Below are 21,362 nucleotides of genomic sequence, written 5' to 3'. Positions count from 1 at the left end.
TGGTTTGTCAACAGGGAGGTGACTTCTGGGACAGAACCGTGGATTCAAGCCTTTATTTGCTTGCATACTACAAGTCTGAAGGGCTAAGGTGACAAAGAAAACAGTAACTGATAAAGTTGGAGACGAGAAAATGCTATCTGAACGACTAGCAGTTTTAGACATCTGTGCTTTAGAAACAGAGCCACCACATCGCTGGGCTAGTAGACCATGTTCCTAAGGAGTGACCACCACACTGATCAGTCTAGGCTATGTTTGTACAATCCCCAGAGGATTTCTATTTACACCTCTTGACATCAGGTACTTGAAGGAGAATGTTCTGTTAGCACCAATGCAGAAAGAACATGCTTAGTGTCAAGATTTACTAACACCAGCACAGAAAGATCATGTGGAAGGGAAAACCTAGTTCCTTACTGTACTGTATATACTCCTCTCTAGAGATAAATGAAGTGAATGCATTAAAGAATCAATACACGTGTATTAATACTCTTATACAAGTTAACTTTTCTGTAGAAAAGGTTTAGTTAAGCAAGCCAGAGTTTGCTGTTTTCATATTCAAAGTTCTCTAATACTTGGCCTGGCCTGTAATTTTTTTTTTAAATAGGGCATTATTTGTTTTTCTAACTACCTTGGTTAAAAAAAAATTTACAAATGAGTTAAAGTACTTAGCATTAAACAAAAATTCTGTTTCCTAAAAAATGTGGCAAACCAAAAAAAAAAAAACCCAAACCATTTATTAGTTGCTAACTCCAAGTTAGGTCTGTGGAAAGTGGTGATGCACCTGTTCACAAGGATAAATTATTAACCTAATTTTCCATAAGGGGAGAAGTTCTCAATGCGGGGAGGGGAGAGAACCAACACATTCAACTGTCAGCAACTATAAGGAAGTCATACAGCAAATTCAGAAAACAGTAAGAGGTTTTTGGTATGTATTTCAGGCAGCATGCTTTAGTTCCCATTATTTCAAAACAGTCTGCTTTTCTCCTTCAGGAAATTAAAAGCTTCCCTCCCTTTCCCCAAGCTAGCAAGCGCCCTTTGGTTTCTTCAGAACACAGCTTCCAAATAATGGAAAGATACACATTTTCTCATCAACCTTGGACACACGTAAATCATACCGAATGGCCACTTATTCTGCAGTAGTTCCAATATGCTGCATTAACCAAATCAAGCCCTTTTCCCACCCCACCCTACAGAATACCTCCCCCCACCCCACATACCTATCTTATATGACAGGATAATTTCTCACCAACAGTAAGTAGTTTAAACAACTTACCAACAAGGACTCTAATTTTTAGTTTTTTTTTAAATTGAGAGAGAAAAGTTTCACATCAAAGTGTAGATAGCTGAAAGGGTGAATAGGCCTTACTTTTGCCTAATGAACCATGCATTACTGCTGGATCAAGAGTGATGTGACTCAACCAATGTGCTTGGAATCTCTTCAAGTACTGATACCATCTCTATAGAAACATCTAGCACACATGAAAGCTACCACAACAGTCCTTCCAAGACTGAAATGATTCAAACTAAGTTAAAATACTTCAGAAATTACTCTTCCACACTGCATCAAGTTTGCCAAATTAAGTGTACATGTCCCCTTTGACCACATGTGACAAACTGCAAAGCGGGTGCTAAAGAAAACGAATGTCCAATATTTAAAACCAGTTTGTAGTTGAGGGAAAACATCTAATCCTTAATTAAAAAACACAAATGAAATGAAAGCTTTAACTGGTACACACTGTTCACACCTATATTTCAAGTTTGGAAACGCATATTTTCAAGCAGCAATACAAAAAAGTATCCATGAAGAATGCATAATCTCTGAAAATTATGAAAACATCCCTGCTACCATTACATCTCTAAATACAAAACTGACTACCATATTGTTGCCTCTGTGTAGCGAGAGAAGTTCATTTTCAAAACAGATAAAATTCAGTCTTTAGGTGTGAATGGTATGAATGACAGTCTTTTTTTAAAATTTCTTAGTCGTTTAGGATCGTTAAGCATGCAAGCCTCGTGGAGGAGGGTCCACAAAGGAACCGGGGTTGGCTTAGGACGTCCAGTTTAGGCCAGAGCCGGGAAAGCCTCTGGGTCATCTACATCAGGAGCAGAAGCACTTGACTGGAAGAGAAACAAAGACAAGTTAACCAGGACCTTCTCTCAAGTGAGCCACAAAGCACATACACCCAGACCCACTATATCTCCATTCCACCACCCCCTCTTCGCAGACACATCATGGCTGATTTCAAACAACTCACAGAGTATAAAACTCTGGGGCACAAAAAAGTGGTCACATGTCAATGATTTGTTTGCAATTTCTATAAGCCATATAAAAGTGGTTATTAAGAGTGCAGTGTTAACATTACTAAAGCAGGTTCTGGCTTACTATAAAAATGTGAACTGTATTTCTCAGACTATAAGAACTTTAAACAAAACAAACTTAAATTTGGAGTAATACTCCTTATAAGTTATAAGCATGGTAGTATTTCTCTTCTCCCCATCCCCAAGAGCACTTAGCTAACAGCAAAGACTTTAGCATTCATATTCTCTTCTAGTAACAGCTGCTGCTAAGCCCCAACATAGCCAGTGGAGACAAGTTTGTGCTTAACAGCACAAAGCCAATTATCTTTCTAGGAAAGGGGCAATTCTAAGTCTCTCCAATCAGTACAAACACATCCAATAAAAGGAAGGCCAGGTTGTGGCACCAATATTTCTTTTAGTAAATAATCGGCTGTTGGGAATCCATTCTCTCTCTTGATCACTGGCAGTTTTCTAACTGCTCTGGGCCCATGATAGAAATCATCAAGCCCTACTGCACCCACACAGCCACGTTCCAAGATGCTCGAGAATGCAGACCCAGACTAAGAGCAGAGCAGGCAAGACCACACAATGACGGGCAGAGATACTCAGGATCAGGCCGGCCTCCCTCTCGACCTGCTCCCAGGATAAATGGCTTCCGAAAGCTGGGTCTTCTTTCGGAGAGAGGCCTGCTGATACATGAATTTGACCTGGGTGGCACCTGTGAGTCCATACCTTGTCAGTTCTGCTTCCGCGGTTGGGCCGTCCACCACGTCCACGCCCGCCTCGCCCACCTCTGCCGCCACGTCCCGGGCGACCAAGGTCTCCAAAATTGATCTCCAGCTGGGATGTGATATCATTGGCGGGCTTACGGAAGTGATGATCCATCACAGATTCTTCAGTGTGAGCCTGTAATGGAAGAGAAAGTCACTGAGTAATTAAGAGTCATGATGGGTACTTGTTCTCCTGAAAGATAAAAACATTCAAATTTATACAACAGTGAGAACAGAACCTCTTTCCAGTCTAACAGATTCCCCTTCCCAACTTGCCTTAGAACTGAGGCTGCCTAAAAAATGCTCCCCAAGCAAACCACATCTGAGGTGCAGCACAGAATAGGATGTCCCCAAGGACAGTCTCCCCCCTGCTATCTTGGCACCATGCACCCAGTTTTTCCAAATAGGTTAAAAGTTTAAAAACAAAAGGCTTCTTTGTAGATTCATGATTCAAAAAGAGTTTCAACATACCTGGATTTTTAAAAAATTTATCCTCAAATAAGAACATCAACAGATAGAAAACAGATCTCAGCACTGAATGTAATTAATGAAGAATATCACCTGCCTTAAGTTCACCACCCCTATGCCATCTTACATATGACTATGTTTTGACATCTAAAAGTTGTCACTAAACGAAGAGACATCAAAGTCTTATTTGACAATATTCCCAGGATCTTTGGCTTCGGTCTCATCTATAGTTTATCAAAACAGAATTTACTAAAACATGTAACATACACACATATACATGTTCACATGAACTAAACATGGCCATGTATACAAGTGAAAATGGTACTTTTGTGTAAAAGGCACATTCCTAGAAAGTCATACATAAATTGAAGCCTACTTTAAACATAATATAGGAATTACTTAAAGAAGTATTTTTGCGAGTCCTTTGGCAAAGCCAAGAATGGCTCCCAAATTTTGTAACAGACACAACCCAAAATTTCCATTAGGTTTGCCTAAAGTCATAAAAATGTCTATGATCCCAAATCTGTAAATGCACACAAGAATTTGTAATTCTGGACAATGTCCACAGCACATTAGGATTAGAGTAACATAGACGGAGGCCTTTATGCGGTCTCAAAAGCCTGAAAGGCTAAGAAACGTTTTCTCATTTGACCAAACAGTAATGAAAAATTAAGTTGGCTCTTAAATTTTGGAAAATCTACTTCCAAAACAAATGTCATCCTTTGTAACCGAGTATTAAAGGCTTCAAACTTTACAGACTGAATGAAATCTCCAAATGTAATAAGTCGTTCAGAAACAAACACTGTGCAATATCCACTGAGGTTTAACGATACTCTTGAAATATACTGGTTCCCAATGATACCCAATGACTGTATAACCCTCAGTTCCACGGTCTTTTTACAATGGACACTTCTAGACAAGAGAAAGCAACTGGATTCTAAGAACACTCAGACACAATTTTCCCAATTCGGGGTTACCACAAGATGCTGAGGACAAGAGAAGGAAGGCTCACCGGTGTGTCTAACTCAAGGGATTCCCCTCCCCCCGCCCCCACCTAGCCTCCAAGGCAGATGCTACTGCCCAAAGACAGAACCCTGGGCAGATGGAGCGAATGGACAAGGAGCATCCAGGTAGTTTGACTAGAGTATCTTTTGTTCTAGAGCGGTGGACGTGGATCTAGATCAGAGGGTTCATCTTAGTAATGTCACTAATATGAGTGTGACGGGTGGCAATTCAAGTCACTTAACCATGCTGGGCCTCAGTTTCCTCATCTGTAAAACAGAGCTAGTCATGAGGATCAGAGAAGATCACAAACATGAAAGGGCTCTAAAAATGCTAAGTAAGCAATTAGAAGGTATTCTGTTGCTTCTTTGAAGCGATTCCAACTGACCATGCCAGCCAAGTGCTGCGGACACTGCAAGCATCCAGGAAACCTTTTAATGACCACCCAACTGGTGAGATCTGTAACACAATTCGGAGTACCTCAACAAGGGGAAAATGGAATGGGAACCTCACGCTACAGCTTCTCTGCATAAGAAACCATCTTAAAACTAGAAAAGAAACAAATGAAAAGATGAGCACCTCATTTGACTCCACAGGGCTCCCCTGCACCTCTGCCATTCCCTTCGTCTGAGGTATTGGTCCACACCCAAGAAAAGGGGGAGAAAGGAATAAATGAGATTACATATGGAATTAAAAAAAAAAAGGAACATGAAATTTCTAAAGTGAAAAGGCCAAGACAAACACAAAAAGGCACAGCTACCATGGGGGCTCAGGAGGAACAGGGCTTCTGGGTCATGTTTAGGGTCACGCTCAACCACTTTCTTATTCCTAAGTTTTACAAAATGCACAAACTTGAGGCCACAAAGTAGTCTGGTGCTGGCTCGGCCAGAGTTCAAACTAGAATTTGGATCCCATCCAGTTGTCACAGCACTTCTGACCCTGGGCAGCTAGACTGTCATCTTCTGCACTTGGGGCCAGATCAAAGTGAGTCAGTATCTGCCACATGCAACTTTCCCTGACGCTGCCAGCACAAAGGGTCCCTACCACCTGATAAGAGCCCAGGACAGAACCATGTGGAGGAATCCTACAACGAAAGCCTTCATCAATGTTCCTAAAGACTCTGCTTTCTCTTGTGTACGAGGTGGGCTGCTATGGAAGCCCAGTCCCTATTCTGACCACTACCTCGCTGCTCCTTCCACCAGCATGGATTATAAAATGAGCATCTCTGGAAGAACTGCAAATAGGTTCTTATGAAATAAAGCCCAGAAGAAAAATTTTAACTTTACAGCATCTCGTACTTAACCTTTTAAGGAGATTTTTCTACGAGAAGGTGGTGAAAGGCATGTGTTTCTTAAAATGTTACGAATATTTTCATTACACCTAACTCTAACATATGTGTCCCTGAAAAGGTTAAGTCCCAAATGGTAAATTACAGGTGCAAAACGAAGCTACCAATTTTTATCTACTTATCTTCATTATGGGTAGGACATCCACAGTTAAAATAGTAACAAGAAAAAAAAACAGGGAATTTTTGATAACAAGCAGCTCACTTAATTACTCCCTGACTCAAATAATCTCTTCTGTGAAATTAAGGAAGACTTTTCTGACTAGCAATGGGCCTCACTCAGGGAATGAGCAATGACTTCCCAGTAAGGTCTGTAAATAATTCTTGTCTTAAATCTTTTGGGGCTTCTGTTGCTCACTATTAAAGCGCCTTTCCTTCGATTTCTCCCCTCCCCCATCTGGACCTGGCGTTTACATGCAAGCTGAGTAGGAATCCAGAGCTGGGTAGAGAGTAACTCCCCGAATTCTGAAAGATGAAATCAGTGGAAGAAAAAGAGGAGGAGCAGGCCTTAAGATCTCAGTGAAGATGTCACCAGATACTTAAAATGTCATTCTTCATCATCTTTCACACCTCACCCTTCCCACTTCCCCCCAAAGCAGAAAGCAGCAGTCACAGGGGACAGAGAAGGCCAATCCCTGAGCACATCCTTTGGCAAGAAGTCTGGTTCATTGGTCAGCCAAGATACATACAATATAGTCAATGACTCCATGAGCTCTAGGCTCAGATCCCTCTGCCCACTCTTGCTTCTTTGAATTCCAAGTTTTGCTCATCTTTAAAAATGCATCTTTTTAGCGTCCAATGCTAGGACAGAGCAGATGCCCAGTTTCCCACCACGATGGAGGGCTGCTCTCGCCCACCATTCTATGGCCTCGCCTCCCTGCGCCACCAGCAGAACACCTGGTACCTTTTGGTAACCAGCAAGCACACAACTAGCAGGATGAACGCATACAAGGACCATGCTTTGTTCCCACACCTGCTCCTCATCCTTCAATTAAAACCCAGCTGATCGGTTTCTGACCCTACTGATTTGAGAATTTCAACAAGACCTTGTCCAGCTTCCCCCACCCCCACCCCCAAGATGCTGCTGACCAGGAATGAGGGAGGCCAACAACCCCAAGACATCGGTGCAAATGTCAATAAAGGTAGGAGACATCCTCAGCAGCAAAGAGGCCAGCACAAAGTAAACAGTTAATAGTTATTGACTGCTAACAGCCGGGCGCTCCATTTGCCCAAAGGTCTCATCTCCAGGCAGATGCTGTAAGTAAGGCAGAGGCCTAGCCATGTTCATGTGGGGACCTAAAGGACCAGTCAAGATAGCGTCTAGAAGGACGCTGAGGTGAGCCCCACCGGGTTCTGTGATCCTCGAGTTAGGTGGACAATAGCAGGACGCTGCTTAAGAGGCCAAAGCCAGGACAAGTGTGACCTTCCCCAGGGCTTCCACATGTGCCCACATTTCTAGCCTCCTCTTTATTACTATCTGGCTTTACTCCCACATCCACACACTACAGGCACAACTTGACAGAAGTTTGTAAAAAGCAGAGTCTAACCAAGGCTCTCAGACAGAATTCTGAAGGCTGGCCAAGCCCACCACTGCGTTGCCAGCCCCAAGCGCTCACACTCTCTCAGCTCAACAATAACATCTTAGGAAAGGATCATGCAAGCAGCCAAGGTATTCATTTCCCAAGCACTGAAAACACCAGCAGAATCCAAGTGTTCTGCTGGGAAGCATCCATCCCACAGGATGCCAGATACACCTTGACCCCAGCATCCAGAAGGTCGGTGCGACTCACCTCCTCACTCTTGGACTTGTGGAGCACAAATCCCTTCTTCCACTGCCCATCGGCGCCCTCGTTGGGTTTGCGGATATTAAATTCTACTTTTGCCCGGTCCTTGTTCTGGATAGCCTTCCACTCATCCAAGGTCATTTCTTTCGGGCCCTCCTCCTTTACCTCCTCCACTTCATTTTCTCTGTGAAAAGAATGATTCAAAAGAAAGAGAAGTGAGGAGAGGACACTATTTTGCCCCACTTGTACACACTTAAAAAAAAATACAACGAACAAAACACCACAAAAGGCTAAGTCAGACAAGTAAATGCAGGGCGTCCAAATGTTTTAGGGCAGCATAAGCTAATAAAGCTTGGAACAGCACTGAGACTTCTGGGACCCTGTACAGCAATTTCTTCTACAAAAGAATCTGATAAACAAGTCATTTTATGCCTCACAGGTATTTACTGATAGTACCTCCATAAAAATAAAGTATTAAATAATTATTTCGTAATTTGTTAAGATGAGAAAAAGGAAGCTCAGCTACACCCCCCCCCCCATTGCAGCGGTGAGACTATGGCAAGGCAAAAATCATTTATTAAATATTGACCCAAGTGCCAGGCACTGTGCTAATCCCTGAAGGGTGAAAGAGCAGGAGTGGAACTGGAGTTTAGTCCTGAAGGAAGCTAGGTAAGAAGGGGGTCTTCCTGGCACTGAGAGAAAGCCAGGCTGGGGAGAGTTGGGGGTAAGGACAGCAAGTAGCCTAGTGGAGGGAGAGGGCTGAGTTGTTAAAAGCTCTATGTGCCAAACTGAGGACTTTCTTATATGATCCTGGAGGCAGAGGCCAGTCCTATAGTTTAGGACAATTGCCTCAGCCGCTGAATGGAGGCTGGATGGGAGTGCAGAGGAGAGACTTGAGGAAAGAAAAATTTGTCGTTGAGTGATGCAGGAGACATGAGAGAGACACTACAAGATTTGGCAAAAGATGAGAGCCCTTTGGCTGAGTAAGAGGGAAGAGTCAAGGACAGCACTGAGAGTCAAGAGCCTGGGTACCCGGGAGTGTAGTTATGTCCCTGACATGTCGAAATGGGAAGGGAGGAGAATTTGGGGGCTGGGGTGGGGGAGGAGATGGTGAGTTGTTTTGAAACCAGTATAAAATTTCAAAAAGCCACATGGTTTTTTTAAAAAAAATGACTGACATCAGGTAAGATGGAAATGTACCAGGTGAATCTCAGCAGAAGCCTTTACCCAATGGGCAGATGAGGCTCTGGAGAGCTCAGGATTTAAGTGGCCACTGACATCTGCGACACCCTGCCACCATTAGAACGCAGCACTGAGCTTTTTTCAGCTACAACAATGACAGAAACCAAATACAAAAAGGAATTAAACTCAGAAGCGGACAGCATCATTGCGTTGCTGAATTAAGCCAACTATTTTAAAAATGACACAGCACATTTGATCCTGTTGCTCTGAATACCATTAGCAGCATGTTGAGAGCAAAAGGGTTTTTGTATCATAAAATATTTTCAAATGTTATCTCATCCTTTTGAGTTTTTTAATGGACATCGTCCTTAGGTGGACATTATCCCAAAGAAAGACATAGTATCTAACTTCTAAATAACTCTACATTTGTTCAGGTGTGTGGTCAGTTTGGAGAACCCTGGGTCTAAACCATGTGGGGTGAGCAAACCGCCGGAAGATCCACAGTCCTTTCTTTCTTTCTCCACCATGGCTCGCTTTTAACTCCGTAACTCCACACCACCAAACCAACCAAGAGACTGACGACCCATCTCTCCTTCGGGCACCAGCACAGACTAGCTGTAGAGGCTGCTTCTATCTGGCCCAGCAACCAAGAGGCCTCAGGAGGGAAAGCACAAAGGCCATAGCAGATGGCACATAAAGCAGCCCTTGATTCCCAATGACAAACTCTCAAGGCAGGAAGGACCTGGGAGGTAAAAACAAAATTCTCTGTGATTTAACTTTCAAAACAGCTGCTGTACATTCCTCCAAGAGCCCTTGCCAAGCAAAGCCATGCCCGAGCAGAGTGGGATCATCCCTGAACCAAAAATCTCAGGCTGATCCGTTTTCAATACTTGATTCAGATTCTGATGGAAAATAACATAAGAGTATTTCAAGTAAGAAAAACTACAAAAGATACTTTCATCTGTTAATGTATCAGCTATCATTAACTTTTACTGTTGTTACAGAAAAAAGTGATATGGCCCCACTGAATAGAAGCACCAGCTATGGGCCAGGCAGCTAGGTGGTGCCATGGTGCACAAAACGCTGGGCCAGGAGTCAGGAAGACTCATCTTCCCGAGTTCAAATCTAGCTAGTAGCGTGACCCTGGGCAAGTCACTTAAACCTGTTTTGACTCAGTTTTCTCCTCTGTAAAATGAACTGCATAAGAAAATGGCAAATACTCCAATATCTTCGCCAAGAAAACCCCAAATGGGGTCACAGAAGAGTCAGATACGACTGAAAACCAAAATGGGCCACGTGCTGTGTGCTGATATTTCTCATATGATCCTTACAACAACCCTAAGATGCAGGTGCAGTAATAATCCCCATTTCACGGATGAGGAAACTAAAGTAGACAGAGGCGAAAGTGGCTTGCCTAGGGTCACATGGCATGTGTCTGGAGCTTTGTCAGGAGGACAAGGCCCCCAAAGAGCTGCTGCCACTGAGCAGGCCGGGCCACTTCATCTCTCAGAGCCTCAGACTTCACGGGATTGTTAAGAGAGTAAAGGCCACCTCCATTGAGGCCACCAATGAATAAAATGAGACGAAGGACCCCACTTTTCTATTTGCTACTGTAAGGGGAATCACTCCTCTTTTGGCTTTATGTTCCTCCACAGGGGAGCTCCTGCTCTGCCTGGGCACTCAAAGCCCCTGCCCACCCACACCCCAACACTCCCTCCCCTTCTCAAACCACGCTAACTACTATTAAGCAAGGGCACACCTTTGCCACCTCTGGCCCCAGCTGCTTCCTGGGAATGACTCCTGATGGGCCTGTCTGCCACATCCCGCCTCCCCCATCCCTTCCCTGGCACAGCAGCCAAACGGCTCCGGACCAGGGCAAAGGTGGTCTGCCTGTGCACATCTTTGCAGAATAAGCCCACCCTGGCCCTGCGACTCTCACTCTCCTACCACTGCACCTTGGAACCCAGACTTCCTCAAAGCCTGACATTTTATCTGGATTCTTTTCTGAGTCCCAAACCCATTACTGTGGCAAGCCCACCCCACACATCCTCAATTACTTGTACATATGCCTTGTTTACTTGCTTATGAATCTATCTTCCCGAGGAAACGAGAAGTCTTTGAAAGCAGTGACAGTCTCACTTGTCTCTGTACCCTTTGTGCTGAGCATACAGTAGCTTCTGGACAGACTAGGCAATGCAGTGCAGCAGGGAGCATGTTGGATTGAGAGTGAGGGGCTGGCTAACCTGACCCAGGCAGGTTGTACCCTGTGGCAAACAGCTTGGTCTGCTGTAAAACCAAGGATTAGGCCCCAAGACCTCAGAGGAAATGAGGGAACAGGGCCTCCCCACCCAACACAGCCACCATGCCCCCAACTCTGATGACACAGCAGCCTGGAGGAGGGGAAAGCGCAGCACAAAGAGGCAGGATTGGAAGAAATCCTCCCCGCTTAAACAAGACGAAGACTGTCTGCTATGTGCCAAATATTCATCGGGTCTGAGAGATGTACTGAGTAAACTCAGGATAAAAGACATTGAGGGTAGGCCCTTGAGTAAGGCCAGACATGGGAACTGAGGGAGAGAAGTGAAAACATGACCCAGGTTTCAAATGCGAGAAAGACAACCAGCAGCAGCAGCACCACCACCACCACCACCACCACCACTGTGGCCTCTGCTTCCACAAGGTGCCTGGTGCCCAGGAAGGTGACCCAGCTGCCCCCGGGTCTTCCCCTCCAGTCTTCAGGACCTTCCTGAGTGTCCTCTGCTGCCCCCAGGCCTCCCGTAAGGTGGGCGCTCAGGCCAGGCACTGCTCCCTTAGCTGCACAGCTTTGAACCCCCTGCCTGGAACCTCTTTCTCCAGGATCACAGTAGCCTTGCTACTCACACCTCAAATGCAGGACACCACCCAGGGACCACTGGGATTGGAAAGCACAGTCGTCGTCCGTCCGTCGTCCCCCCCCCCCCCCCCCCCCGCAACCTCCACTTGAGGACTCCTCGGCCAGGAGCTACCCAGCTGCCCTTCTCTGGATCTCTCAGCCATGCCCCAGGGCTGGGTACCATCCTACCCTCCTCTGCAGTGTCCTTGTCTCCTTCCTGCCTTGGAGACTAAGCTCATTGGGGGCAGGGACTTCTATCCTCAGCACCCAGTTCATATCAGTGCTTACTGACTGACCAGAGGCTACGGACCAAATAAAAACTGTTTGGAGGCACAAAGGATGATGAAGAGATGTATAGAAGGGATAGCTGATTTCGAGTACCTGGAAGGCTGATGTGAAGAGGGAGTCAATGTCCTAGGAAAAACACTTGGGGAAACTGCAGAGATAAACCTGGGATCCCTGTAAAGGAAAACTCAATGACAACCACCTCAAAGTCTGTCCTTGCACCCTCTTGGAAGGCCTCCTTCCTCAAAGTCACTGAGGAGAGGCTTGACCACAACTTGTCAGTGACATGGCCAGCAATTCCCATCTGCCTGAGGTTCTTTCTAATAGAGTCTAATTCCATGATTCTTTGATAAAAATGTGCCAATTGGGAAATACAGGTTTAGGAAGAAAAGATGTTCTAGAAACATATAGAGTTCAGGAGAAAGATCAAGATTAGAGTTTTGGAGGTCAGATGAAATGAACAAAGGAAAAGAAATCCAATGTCAAAGTCTATGGCAGCCAACTACATCCGAACAGCCAAATTAAGACGATTTCAGTTCCTTGAGAGAGGGATTATTAACTATCTTGTTTTGGGTTTTCTGGTGTCCCATGTCCTATAGAGCACAAAAAGCATTTGAGAAATGCACATCTAACAAATTAATAATTACATAAGCATGAAAACCACCACAACAAAGCAGGGTCTGTTTTTACATCTTTTTAATCCCAGCACCTAACATGTATCTAAGATACTTGCTGAAATAAATTTAGCACTCACAACCCACCCCCACCCCCCAAAAAAAAACAAAACCCAGGTGACTCTTAAGACACTGAATGGTCAATCAAGAAGAATGCCTACCTCTGAACCCAATGTGTAGTACTATATAGGCTTTCTTGCAATGTAAGTTTATTGTCTTATATTTTAAAATCCTGGCTCATGCTCTGCTGTGCACATGGCGATCCTTTTTTCTCCTTTTCTTATTTTGTATTTAAGCTAAAAATGTTTCTATTTTCTTATTTTGTATTTAAGTTTAAAATTTAAAAAGAATGTCTAAAAGGAAGGGATGATAAAAAGGCTCTGCCATGGCATGGAGGTGGTGTGGAGCTTGGAGAAGACACCAGGAGCCTGCTGTTGGCAGGTACCAGGTGGAAAGGCTTCAAGGAGAGTCCTGGAGACCATGTCACTGCCAGGTCAGTGTTGATCAGCAGCTGGCCATCACCAGACTGGCTGCAGTTATGAATTGTTTTAGCCAGACTAAGTATCTAGTTGTATATGAGCTGTAAGGTGCATTGACGGAAGAACCTACATATCCCTAAAGCATCATCATAGGCTCTCTGAAAAGACAAGTGATCTCTCCCTACGCTGGACAGAGGTAGGGCCTGTTAAGAAACTCCTTGTCCAACATTTCATTCTGATCACCTAACCTACAAGTTTTCTATACTCTGGATGAAGTAGACAAGACACGGGGCCGGGAGCCATCCCTGCTCTCAAAGTGCTTCCATTTATCGGGGAGGCAACAGGTATTCACAAACATGGACAAAATAAATCCAAGGCAGTTTGGGAGAGGGCACTAACAGGCAGGGTGATCAGAAAAGGCTCCTTGCAGGAAGCCCATGCCAGCAGGTTAGGGGGCTAGCCCAATTCAGCTCTGAACACCCTAATCGAATTTCTTTAAGGATGAGATGTATCATAAGGCACGACAACTATGAAGGATTTAAGAGTTTAAATCAAAGGAAGATGAAGAGTGAAACAGACTCAACTCTAGCAAAGCAGAGAGCACAACCCGAAAAGCTTTGTAAAGAGGCTCAGCGCCCTGGAGTGGAGAGGGGCTGGGGGTGCGCCCCACGGGTACAGAACAGTGCAAATGCTTTCAGATGTAGGTGAGGCAAGAGGGGGACAGAATGCAAGAGATACCCAAGGGGGGAGCTAACGCTCCCCACACTGTCCTGTGACCAGATGTTCCCAATCCCCCCCCCCCATCACTTTGGTTAACGCTTTTGCTTCTAATACCCCTTCTCTTTTCTGAGGCATTTTCCTCTAGCAAATGTTCACCATCCCGATCTGTTGGCGTAACTGATGACTTGGGACAGGATTTCAGGTGGGGGCTGTCGGCAGTCTGTCACGTTTCTGTCTTAAAGGAGCAAATATAAAACTAAAGGCACTTTAGCACTAAACCAGATGAATCCAACTTACCAAAACATGACAAAATGGCTATGCAGCCTGCTTCATGTACTAGCTTGACTTTAACTCACTTGATTTTCCAGATGTACTTCTTTTATTACCTGAATTCTATGTAAGCTATCTAAGTGCCTTTCTCTTTCAAACCAGATTGTCCTGAGGGGATATGAACATTAGTATGTATCTTTCATTCTGGCTTAAAACCTAGACAGGGAAAAAATGACTATGTATGTTCACGCACTTGGCAAGGCTGGAAGGCTAGGGGAGAACTGTGTTAAAACACTAGCTACCCACCTGGCCTCTCAGAATTAGGATCTTGCTGATCTAAAGAATTAGATTCTGCTGATCTAAAAGGAAACCTGTATTATTCAGATACAAGAATCCAAGGATTTGTCAAACACATAAATGGTACAAAACCTATTTCAATGTCAACTGGAAAGAGTGGGCCCTTGGAGCCTCACAAGGGAAGGGCAGCTCCATCAAAAGCCTTAACAGGTGCCGTGCACTGCCACAACTTCTCCCAATTCTTGAACTCTCTGAAAGTGAAGCTTTCTACCCCAACAGAGCAGCCAAGTTCCCTTGGGAGACGCGCCAGATCCCAAATTAATTGGTCAATGTTTCCTCATCTCTTCCTCATCACCACTATCCTACTTTCAATCAAAATGCAGTTTCTGATCAGACAAAAATACCCCCATTCAAAGAGTCCACAAGCACTGACTGTGCTCAGGAGTCGCAACGGCTTGGGGATGGGGGGAGAACAAGAGGACAAGGGCTGGCTCTGCTGCCAACCACCAGAACTCACTTATTTTCTGTATCAGCCACTGGATGCTCTTCTCCCTCAGGTGTCTCCTCGGTCACAGTGGTTTGCTCCAAGTCACTGCAATTATAAGACATTTGTTTCTGAGTGTATTGGGGGCCCCCTCTAAGGAGAGAAAGAGAGACAAGAAAGGCATCTGGTTCGTTTATACATTGCCCATTGTATGGCCCTTTTACCCAAATAAAAATATCTCCCCCCACCCCAACACATTGATGAACTCCCAGGAAATGAATCAAGGCATCGGTCCTTGGCTGTGATCAAGATTCAGATACATTAGTTCAACTGCTACACCACCAGAACACACCTGAACCGCTTAGAACTGTTGTTAACTAAAACAGCAGAATACGAGTCACTGAAAATGCTATTCAAATAACACGAGTAATTTTTCTAAGAGAACAGCACTTTTCATGAATACTGGGAAAGGAATGAAAACTTGGGTAACTGAATAGTGAATAAAATTCCAACTTGAGGTAAATTCCGACTTACTAATGATAGAATTTTTCAGCCCATGGGGACGGAAAGAGATCCCTTAACACAACACACCCATTTTAGGATCACTTGTGGTACAGTCAGGAAGATACGAGTTCAAATCTGGCCTCAGGGTAATAGCAGGCAAGTCACTAGACCATGGTCTGCCTCAGCTTCCAAGTATAAAATGGACTCCCAGGGTTTTTGTGAGGCTCTAAGGAGACATGCATTTGTCAGGCACTCGCCCAGCACAGAAGAGGCACAGACAAACAACAGTCATTCTTCTTACTGCAATCATGAGTCTACTGTTAGAGCTCAAGGCACCTCCGAGGCCATCTAGCCCAATCCCCTCATTTTACAGACGAAGAAATTGAGGCCCAGAGATGGTAAGTGATTGGTCCCAAGATCCCCCAGGAAGTCAGTGACAGAGGCAGGATCTGAATCCGGACCCTCTGCTTTTGAAGCTATTGCTCGTTCTAGCCAGTCCAGAACAAGGCTCGGGGCCGAAGCTGGCACAATCACAATGCCCTGTGTAGCCAACACAGAGCACAGAAACTCTACTTTTAAGAAAGCAGGCAACTCACGTCAACTCGTCTTTGACCGTTCCCCAATTGTGCGAGCCGCTTCCGCCACGTTTGTCCTCGTGCTTCAGACCACTGAAATGTGAATGTGAGAAAGAACTAACAAAACTGAGTTAACATTATAGTGACTGAGGACAGAAACTAGTTAAATTTTACTAAAATGAACATTAAATTAAAGTCAGCACAAAAAATAAATTTAAGACTTACGATCTATCGCTTCCACTATGCCTATCAAATTCTCTCTTTCCACGAGAGTCAAAACCATCTCCTCTGCCCATTCCACGGCCACGGCCACCACGTCCTCTTCCCCCAGGACCGCCACGACCTCGGATCGGCCGGTCGATGATAGGCCTAGGATGTAAGCAAAAATTGCCATCTTTTAAGAATATTTACGGAATCGAGACTTATAAATGTAAACAATTCATGGAACACAAGAAAAAAAGGAATGGCACATTTACAAAATTACTATAAAGAGTTATCTTGGCATACCCAACATGATCATATAGGGTTCACGATCTTTTCACACATGCCTATCTGAAGGTATTTCATTAGGATTTAGACATCCTCAGATCATTTTAATACTAAAACAAATGTGTAATCTATGACAGTGAGGTTTGTTATGCTTAAACTATGTGAAAAACACCAAAGCTGGGAGCTATATTTGTTTTGACTTAAAAATCTGGCAGTATGGAATGGTAAAAAAAATTCATATAGGCTCAAGTGTTATGCAAAGTTATCTCCTTATGAGGAATTTAAGGATTAAGAGGTGACACATCAGATTCCCCCAAATCTAACAGTGGGTCAAACAAACCTGAGTTTAACTACAGTAATAAAAGTTTTTAACTAGAAAACCTTCAAATGAGGATGAGGGGAAGCAACAAATTTAAGGAATCACTACTTTGAGGCCACTGCAGCTAGTAATGATGTGAAACTTTAGACTTTGTCTTCAATAAGGTATGACCCTTGAAAAGATCTCAATGAAGACAAAAGATCGAAGGCTTACTTATCAACTGAAAATTCTCCTCCTTCACCCTTTTCTTCAATCGATTTTTCAAATCGTCGCTCACGAGGTGGTCGCCTTTCAGGTCTCCTGTCAATTGGTTTTCCTTCACCCTGAAGTTGCTGGTCAGGCCTTCTACCAACTCGTCTTATCCCTAAAATGATAGATAATATGCAGAAGCAGATTATTTTTGCCACATAAAAAAAACCTATTAGGAAATTTTTTTAAAAAAAGAGATGTTGCGATTTGTTCCTCCCTCCGAGTTCCCTAAAGGAAACACAGCCGATTAGAAAAGGTTGTATCAGGAACCCTGGGAGCATGTGCTAGATATTTACAAGGTTACCCTTTAGAATGAGGCTCTAAACCCCATCTGAGGCCAACAGCCCTCCTTCTCAATAACCATTTGCTGTGGCATTTTAGGAGTAATTTAACCTAACTCTTCTACACCTCTACTGATCTTCAATTTATGTTTTTTAAGAATCAAGAAATGACAACATTCTTCTTCTGCAGAAGGACTGTTTTGACAGTCACCTCAGACAGACCATGTAAGCACCTGCAAACTATACTTCAAAGACACAAATCACACGCACACCACACAGGTAAGCCCTATTTTGCTCAATGACTGACCCTCAAGGAAAAGCCCAAGAAGTCGCTGCTTTGCACTCACAGCATTTCCTGAAAAGAATTAACAGAATTTTATTCTATTTCCTCATTCTGCCAAATTAAAAATTTCGAAGTACACAGCAAAGTACCGGATTGGCAAATGGAGGAGCCCTAGGAACCCAAGCCCTTCCCAGACACCGGTGCTGCTGCCCACATGACATGACAGACATCGCCTCAACAGGGGGCTAAGCAGGTGAGGGAATTTACCTGTTAGAGGTTTCTAGAGGCTAAGCTCCAAAGGGCTGCTTTTCCTAAGAATGTGTTTCTGCCGCTTAGTCCTTTATTAAAAACAAACCAATCTGACCTGTTGATTCAGCTACCTGTAAGCAAGCTCCGTGAGGCCAGGAACTCTCTTTTCCTTTTTTAATCCTTGGTGCCCGGCGCACAGCAGGCACCCAAATATTGACTGACGTTTTTATTCTTTTAGAAACTTCACAGACACAAAAAGTGAATCCCTCTGGGCGCTACACCGAGTCAATGGTGGCACTCCAGCCTCCCGATGCCAAGAGCCTGCAGCCCTCTAAGAAGGCGAGGCTGGGCAGCCTGCTAACCCCGCCAATCACACCGCGGTACAGACTTTAACCCCACTTTCACCGCAGTCCTTATTCAGGACATCATGAAGGGATGGGGGTGCTACGCTGATCCGTAGCCGGCACGTGGCGGAGCCCCTCTCTAAGGACTCAAAGTTAGCCACGCACGTGCTAGCGCCAAGCTGTGTCAAACCTCGCACCCAGGCAAAGGTGGAGGAGCATCTGGGTGGAGCTGCGGAAGGGGCAGATCGAGCCAAACACACCCACGTGAACAATGGCTCCCACACCCCAGACGCGCTCCGTGGGGATCTACCGGCCCCCCAAATCTCAATGAATGACCGCGTTCCGAAAAGCCCCTCGGATCATCCACCCCGGAGCATGCACGTTTTAATTTCCACCACCGTCTGCGACACCTCCACCTCCCGCCCCCCAAGTCCAGAATTCACCCAATGGAGAAGCCGGCGGCTGCGGGTTAAACCGCGCTGCTCCCCGTGCGGGATGCCCAGGCCCGGCGCGGATGGGCGACTCTCCGCGCACCTTCTCAGGCTCCCGCATCGCCGCCCCGCACGACCCTCCGCCCCCTACAGCGCCCGCCTCTTTCCCAGACCGACAGAACCGAGCCGTGCGCCCGCTTTGTGTCGGACCCGGACCGGGCTCGGCGGGCGGCGCCGCACCACTCTCAGCCTCCTTCGGGCCCCGGCCCCCCCGCGCTCCCTCCCGGGAAGGCTCCGGCCGTGCCGCTCGGGGCTGTCACGGCCCGGCCACGAGGAGGCCCCGGCGGGCGGCCTCGGCCTCCGTTTCCCGGGGCCCAGCTCGCCACGTGCCGCCTTTTCCCGCCCGTCCTCGGTTTCCCCGGGGCCAGTGCCGCACGTGGCTCCCCCCCATCCCCGGCGCTGCACGTGGCCCCCGCCCCCCGTCCCGGCCTCAGTTTCCCCGACGCACCTTCCTTCTTGAGCGCGGCGGGCGGCGGCGGGGCCTCGTCCTTCTTGTCGGCCGCGTTGGCTGCGGCTGTGGCCGAGCCGGCGGCGGCGGCGGCGCTGGGCGGCGCGGGCTGCTGCGGCAGCGGGTTCTTGCGGTCCTTCTGCGACTCCTTGCGCAGCGGCTTCCCGGGCGCGCCCCCGCCGCCCCCGCCGCCCGCGCCGGCCTGGGCCGCGGCCTGCGCCGCGCTCTTGGGCCCGGGCCCGCCGCCGCCCCCGCCGCCGCCGCCGCCGCCGCCGCCTTCCTTCTTCTTGTTCTCGGCCGCCTTCAGCACCTCGAAGGGGTCCGATTCGTCGTCAAATAGCTGGTCGAACCGGTTGGTGACGACGCAGCCGAAGCCTTCCTGCAGGTGGCCGGGCATGATGGGGCCCCGGCGGCGCGTTCCTCCACGGATTGCAGCGGGCCGCGCCGAGCCGACGGCGCCTGCTTCAGCTCGTCCCCACAAGATGGCCGGGCCGAGAGAGAGACCGCCTTCTCTTCCGGCGCCGCGCACACATCCGGGAGCCGCCGGCGCCGCGGGGTACGCCGGGAAGGGCAGGCGGCCGGCGCCGCTCCGCCCGTGCCTGCGCCGGCGCGGACTACAACTCCCAGGGGGCAGCGCGCGCGGCGGGCGCGAAGCGGAGCGGGGAGGGCGGGGCGCGGCGCGGCGAAGGAAGGGGGCGGGGAGGCCCGGAGCCGAGAGCACCTGCAGCTTCCAGACCCCCCGCCCCCGCCTCCTGCCCGGCGAGGACGGACGGCCGCACGTGGTGAACACGGTCAAGGTCACTCCTGCCCGGCCACCACGTGGGGCCTGCCGCCCTCCTCCTTTGCAGGCTAGGAAACTGAGGGCGCTTGAGCAGCCCAGAGTTACCAGAGCATGCGAGGTGGGGGGGAAGGTGGCGTGCACTTATTAAGCGCCCCCTGCATACCGAGGAGGCTGAAAGGGGCCTGTCCTCGGGGAGCTTACAGTCGGCCCCCGAGGGCGCAGGCAGTACTCGGAACCACCCCCCGGGCCGAGCCGGGGTCTGCAGGGGAACGAAGTGCTCTCTGCATGCAGTTCCTGGGCCCCCCGAGACGGGGCTGGGAGAGGCGCCTGTTACTGGGCACCTGCGGAGGGGTGCCCCCTCCTGCTCAGAGCCCCCAGGCTCGCCGTCTGCACCCCAAGAATGAGCCGGGCCCAGCCCCGTGCCCCCTGCCAACTCCTGGCAAGGACCGCCCGGTGCCTGGGTCCAGAGGGCCCCGCACGTCGGGGCTGGTGCACAGGAGGGCGAGGCCAGCCTGGGGATCCCGATGCTCCATCCATCGTTCACCTGCCCCGGGGGCCGAGCTCTGCACCAGGACCGGCCGTGGAGCTTCCACGGACTTAGATGCATTGCGCTCCCCGCAACTGTGCAAGCGCCCCCGGAATAGGAGCTCTCAGGTCGGGAGCTGGCGTCTCCATAGCTCGGTCCTGGCCAGTCCAGCCACAAACGTGCAAAGAGGCAGGCGCCTGGGAAGCCTTGAGGATACGGGAAAAGGGAAAACCTCGGTGCCTGCCCTCGAGGAACTCGCTCGAGTTCTGGTTAATGAGGAAGGCAATAGGCAAACATATATATACATCCAGATGTATACATGCAGCATCTTCGTATGCAACATACAACGTAAATAAACGTGATTTCAGAGGGAAGGTGTCCTTGGTGCGGACCGTCTCCTCCCCCTCCCCCTTTCCTCTCCCTTTTCTGCGTGATTTTTCCCTATTAGATTGTAAGCTCCTAGAGAACAGTACCGCCTCCTCTGAGACGTGTATCCTCGGGGCTCAGCACCCTGGAAGAGGGGCCAGGCACCTTTCTGAGACCTTCCCTCCAGCTGTCCCCCAATGGCCCGTCTGCCCAGTTCTCTTTTCTGCTGTCCAATTGTCTCTTCTCTAGGGTTTGTGCCGACCCTCCTAGATCCTATGGCAATAGAAAAGAGACCCAGATTTCTGGGGGTTACTTTCCCGTTCTGGAAACAACTCGCCCGAAGGGGCTCTGCGATTTCCACACTTATGTCCAAAGCCTAGAATCGACCCACTCCCACAAGCAAGCTAGGTGTGGAGGAAAGAGGGTGGGGGCTAGATGCTGGGGACACAGACAAAACAAAAGCAAATGCCCACCCTCAGGGTGTTTACAGTGCACTGGGGGGCGGGGGTCAACACTGTCTGTTAAACCCC

The 21,362-nt window shown here is 47.6% G+C and overlaps 1 protein-coding gene across 5 annotated transcripts; it reads right to left on the bottom strand.

The window, feature by feature from the left end:
- Window positions 1-1,717: 1,717 nt before the first annotated feature.
- SERBP1 (SERPINE1 mRNA binding protein 1) lies at window positions 1,718-19,651 on the bottom strand. 5 transcript variants are annotated; one of them, XM_036754406.1, is made up of 9 exons: window positions 19,160-19,651; window positions 17,028-17,178; window positions 16,232-16,375; window positions 16,028-16,123; window positions 14,961-15,080; window positions 7,671-7,848; window positions 5,115-5,162; window positions 3,028-3,201; window positions 1,718-2,115 (listed from the first exon to the last, which is right to left on the bottom strand). In XM_036754406.1, exons 1-9 carry the CDS (start codon window positions 19,554-19,556, stop codon window positions 2,059-2,061), a joined length of 1,365 nt encoding a protein of 454 aa, XP_036610301.1. In that variant the 5' UTR covers window positions 19,557-19,651; the 3' UTR covers window positions 1,718-2,058. The 5 variants fall into 5 exon arrangements, with proteins under 5 accessions (XP_036610301.1, XP_036610302.1, XP_036610305.1 ...); XM_036754407.1 differs by lacking the exon at window positions 5,115-5,162; XM_036754410.1 differs by lacking the exon at window positions 5,115-5,162 and having other exon boundaries at window positions 14,961-15,035.
- Between the last annotated feature and the right edge of the window lie 1,711 nt (window positions 19,652-21,362).

The sequence above is a fragment of the Trichosurus vulpecula genome, chromosome 4, assembly GCF_011100635.1.
Source record: "Trichosurus vulpecula isolate mTriVul1 chromosome 4, mTriVul1.pri, whole genome shotgun sequence".
In the NCBI taxonomy this organism is placed as follows: Eukaryota; Metazoa; Chordata; class Mammalia; order Diprotodontia; family Phalangeridae; genus Trichosurus; species Trichosurus vulpecula.
Note: the sequence above shows the minus strand (reverse complement) of the source record. Positions and strands in the feature narration are given on the sequence as shown.